Source organism: Hydra vulgaris, chromosome 14 (assembly GCF_038396675.1).
Source record: "Hydra vulgaris chromosome 14, alternate assembly HydraT2T_AEP".
Lineage (NCBI taxonomy): Eukaryota > Metazoa > Cnidaria > Hydrozoa > Anthoathecata > Hydridae > Hydra > Hydra vulgaris.
Genome location: NC_088933.1, coordinates 5,846,768 through 5,852,041, shown reverse-complemented (window position 1 = coordinate 5,852,041; position 5,274 = coordinate 5,846,768). Strand labels below are relative to the sequence as shown.

Below are 5,274 nucleotides of genomic sequence, written 5' to 3'. Positions count from 1 at the left end.
ATGTCAGTTTTAATTGAAGATTTGGAAAACCATTCTTTTTATGCTACTTCGGGTAGCGCCGGTCTTGATTTGAGAAGTACGCAAGAAGTTATTCTTGAACCATTTGAAAAAAGACTTGTTTCGACTGGAGTTTCTATATTTAAAATGGATAACCATATTCAAGGTTTTATAACTGCAAAATCAGGTCTTGCTTTAAATATGGATTAGTGGTATTCAACTCGCCTGCCATCATTGATTCTGATTATACTCGAGAGATAAAAGTCATGCTTTTTAATAACAGTAAAGAACCTTATAAAGTCGAAAAAAAAAGTTTTATTGCTCAAATCACATTTGTACCATTTGTTCGAGCTCAAAAGGTTGAAGTTGAATTTGAAGGTTGTCAATCTTTGTTTCATGTAGCATCAGCCGTTATTGAAAATAAAAGAGTTGGAGGATTTGGATCGACTGGACAATAAATATCATATAAAACTTTTTTTGATTTTTAGAACACAAAATTTTCAAGCATTGCTTATTTTTTTTATTCGTTAACTTTTTTTTTTTTTTGAAATTGACAGTTGTTTTTAATTTTTAAATAAAAAATTTAAAAAAAAAAAAGTCGGCAGGTATAAAAAAAAGTAACTGAATGTCAAAACTTTGTGACAATTTAAAGGAATTGACTTGTAATATGCAAATTTCTGACGAAATAAACGAATGTTTGTTACAATTTTATAAAGAATAAATTTTTTTCAGGATATAAAAAAATGAAATGCAACAGTAGAAACAACTCTGGCAAAGAATGCAGTTTTAATAAAAACGTGGAATGGGCAAAACATAAATGTGAACGTTTGTATATATGGAACCGCGTTTTCGATGAAAATCCAAAACATTATGAACATTTCAAAACAATTTGAAAAATTTTAAAATATGACAAAGACGACTGGGAAACAAAATGGAGCTCTGGTACAATAACAAAAATTTTAATGGAGTTAAAACACGATATTGAGAGCATTGATAAAAATTTATTAAGTTTATTGTACATGGATTGCATTTTCAAAATAATTAAAAAATGTCACAAAGCCATTTTGGAACTGGAAATTTTAATAAATGAAGAAAATAAATTTATTAAAGAGAGGGATGTTGCCATTTCAAAATAATTAGAACTATGTTTTCAATACGACTTTAAAGGACAAATCTTGCAAGATTTTAATTATGTAACACGCAAAGAAAAACTTTTAGTTCATAAAAAAATAATAAAATCTGTATTTGGATCAATTATAAAACCTTTTTTCTAATTGTTTTTAGAATGTCACAATATAATTTAGTATACAAATCTAAATCTTGGAGAAATCTTGCTTGGTTAAACTTTGAACTATATGAATCGTTTGTCCGTTTGTTCGAGTGTAAAGGCAATGGTGAAGAAGAAAGCGATAATAGAGAATTATATGTCCGTGTAAAAGGTCATATTCAATCTGAAGTGCAAAAGCACTTTGACCACGACGGAATATCTTTAATAAATATTATTTTAACAAGTCTAAATGATGTTATTGTAGAATATAATCAAAGTATTAAATTAAATCAAGATTTACTCCAAAACTATTCTTTGTATGCTTACGAAAAAATGTTTGCTTTTTTAAAAGAAAATAATATTCCAGAAGAGAAAATTGACGAGTTTAAAAACTCGTGTCGAAAATATCGCAAAATGATTGAAGAAAATAGTAAACTCGAGTTTGAAAAATTTGTTAGAAATGATTTGTATTTAATGTATTGTAAAATTATGAACGATATTATTAATATTTAATATATGTATCTATAAAAAAAAATTTTTTTTAGTTAAGTAAAAATAAAAGTTATCAATTGTTCTCTAAACACAAAAGAAAGAATATGTTTTGAAAACGAAAAAGGATTTCAAGATTGTGAAAAGTTAATAGAAAATGGCTATACTAATAATTATTTTTCCATCAAAGTGCAATTTTAATAATACACCTGTCGGTCGCCAATTCATAAAAGATATTGATATGACATGATTGGTTTGTTTGTTTATGTCTTTGTCAGTGTCGAAAAATGATCGCTTTAATACAGTTGGACAGTTTTGTTGAAATGATTTGGAAATTTAATAAAGTTTGCTCTTTAAAATTTATTCAACAGGCGGCTTTGAAATGTTTACAAGAAAATTATAGCACGGACATTTATCAAGTTTCTATTTCAAATTTTGACGACTGGGTTAAATTATTTACTCTCGAAATGAAATGTTTAAATTTGACAAATGTTGAAATTTTGATATTATTACAACACTTTAAAAACTGTTGTCCGCTTTATTATTGTCAAAGTTTTGATGCTTTTTATTTTTACTATAACAATTATAAAAATAAAGAAAAATGGTTGACTGAAATAAACGAAATAATAAAAGATGTTGAAAATATTGAATGGTATGATGATTAAATTTTTTGATTATTTTATTTAGTTATAAAAATAATGTGTCTTCTCCATATCATGTCGGAAGAAAAATTGAACGACTTTTTGCGACTCTTATACGAACAAAATTGTTTTTGTCCAGCTACATTAAACGAAATTCGAGTTTCCATGCTGTTGTGTGAAGACAATGAAGACACGTGGCAAAGTTTTTTCATGCACGTTGTTGATTTTAACGAATATCCGCAAAATTTAAGAAGGATTGTTTTTCAAACGATAAAAGAAAATTTTGGCAATTATTTTAATGAAAACTTTGACAATTTTTATAAGTTTTATAATTCGGAAATGTTTGAAAAATGTAATTTTTTAACCAAGATGAACGATAATATTGCCAATTGGAACGAACAACTAAGTTCATTTGTATATTGTTATTTAGCTTATAATTATTTAAATAATTTTTAATTTTTTTTAGATGATTAACAAACAAATAATTATTGAAAATGTAATCAACTGTCAAACAAAGGAAGAATTTGAAACTTATACAAAAAGTCTAAATCCAGAAGAAATAATATTTTTGACAGCTTATTTGTCTTCTTTAAATAATAAAAGTTTTTTTTACAAAGATAAAATCATGTATTTTTTATGGTTTGTAAAATTTTTATTTTTGATTACATTTTCAGAATAAATTATTTTTAGTCAACTAAAAAAAAATGAAACTATCAAGTGAACAAAAATTAGCTTTTAAATGGCTAGATGACGGAGAAAATTTTTTCATAACAGGCGGAGCCGGCTGTGGAAAAAGTTATTTAATAGATGCGATTGCCAAAAGTGAGCAAATTTATAAACAAATGACTGTCACAGCAAGTACAGGCATAGCCGCCTATTTATTAAATAGGAGTACCGTTCATTCTTTTGCTGGAATTGAAACTGGCACCAAAAGTGATGACTATTATATTCGGTACATGCATCCAGAAGTACACAAAAGATGGTTACAAACAGATATCCTTATTATTGACGAAATATCAATGATAAACGCTGAAACTTTTGATTTATTGCACCGATTAGGTTGTAAAATTAGAAAATGTGAAGACGAGTTATTTGGAGGGATCCAAGTCATTGTGTGCGGTGATTTTTATCAATTAAAACCCATTGACGGAAAATATGCTTTTCAGTCTTCCATTTGGAAACAGTATATTGTAAAAGTGCTCAATTTAACAACGTGTTTTAGACAGAAAGACGACTTGCAATTTTTCAATGTGCTCAACGAGTTACGTTTAGGCCAAGTGTCTGCCGACTCGATAGAATATTTGACAAAAAGGCATTTTATTGACGAGGATTCAATCAACGACGAATATACGCGTTTGTTTTTTAGAAATTTATCTGTTCAATTTTATAATCATAAGAAAATGAAAGATATTAAATATAAAGAATTTACTTTTTATTCCAAAGATGTCATAAGAGATCCAAAAGCGACGGCGTTATTTCGAATTCCTTAAGTTCTCACAGTTAAAGTCAATGCGATTGTTATGCTGATTAAAAATATAAATGTCGAAGAAGGTTTGTGTAATGGTGCAATTAGAAAAGTCATTCAAATTGAAAATGACGGAGTTTGGATATTGATGAACAATCGTGAAATTAAAATTGAAGCGGTGAATGAAGGTATTTTAGACAATGTCCATTCGACCATCGCTTCTCGTGTTGGAATTCCGCTGCAATTAGCCGCAAGGAAGCACCATGAAAAAAATAGTTTTGGATTTTAATGAAAACGCATTTAACCCTACTCTTTATTACGTTTCGTTGTCGAGAGGTTGCAATATAAACGATGTTTATATTTTGCATAAAAATAAAGATCAACTTGAAAAAAATTTTAAAAATATAAAGATTAATCAACTTGTTAACGATTATTATCAACAATTTGTAAAATAATTTTTTTTTTAGATATAAACAATGAATTTCAAAGAAACTAAAAATGAAGAAACCTTAAAAAATGGAAACATTTATAGCGAATACTTTTATTACATCATGGACAACTATAAAAACGAAGATGTCATTGAAGAAAAAGAATTGAATTATCAATTTCAATCACCTGATGACATTGTTTTTCACATCAACGAAAAAACCCAACACGGTTTTGAAATTGAACTTGACAAATGCAAATCTTTATTAGAAGTATTTCAAAATTTTCTTATCGCTTTTAATATTGTGACATTATGTGCTAAAACTATCGATAACGGTTGGTGCAAAATAATAAAAAGGTGTTACAATTCTCCTGTCTATTTCATTAAGCCGTTAACAGGACTTGTAAATTTACAGTATATTAAAGATAACAATATCCGTTCTGTATTTAATATTTTAGAGAATGACAGTCAATGGCGCATCATCAGATTATGCAATTTTAAAGTCAAAAGTCTAAGTCGATTGACCGAAACTTCAATTTCAAACTTAAGGAATTTTAATTTATCTGGAGAAAGAAAAATAAATGAAGAAGACAATGATGAAAAGAAGTTTTGCAAATATCGAAAAAACAAAATTGCAGATGTATGCCATAAATATTATAAAAAAGATAAAGACAAAATTGCAAAAAAACAGCCTGAATATTATGAAAAAAATAAAGACAAAATTGCAAACAAACGGCTTGAATATTATGAAAAAAATAAAGACAAAATTGCAAAAAAACAGCTTGAATATTATGAAAAACATAAAGACAAAATTGCAAAAAAACAGCTTGAATATAATGAAAAAAATAAAAACAAAATTGCAAAAGCTAGACTTGAACATTATGAAAAAAATAAAAACAAAATTTCAGAAAAACGACTTGAACACTATGAAAAAATAAAAGTCCATATTTCAGAAAAATATCATGAAAAAAATAAAGACAAAACATTG

The 5,274-nt window shown here is 27.1% G+C and overlaps 2 protein-coding genes across 2 annotated transcripts; both read left to right on the top strand.

Annotated features, from left to right (window-relative positions):
• LOC136090858 (deoxyuridine 5'-triphosphate nucleotidohydrolase-like) lies at positions 1–455 on the top strand. The gene is made up of 2 exons (XM_065817834.1): positions 1–163; positions 208–455. The coding sequence occupies exons 1-2, from the start codon at positions 1–3 to the stop codon at positions 453–455; spliced, it is 411 nt and encodes a 136-aa protein (XP_065673906.1).
• Positions 456–3,098: 2,643 nt separating this feature from the next.
• LOC136090857 (ATP-dependent DNA helicase PIF1-like) lies at positions 3,099–3,884 on the top strand. Its single transcript, XM_065817833.1, has one exon. The coding sequence runs from the start codon at positions 3,099–3,101 to the stop codon at positions 3,882–3,884; it is 786 nt and encodes a 261-aa protein (XP_065673905.1).
• Positions 3,885–5,274: the final 1,390 nt, after the last annotated feature.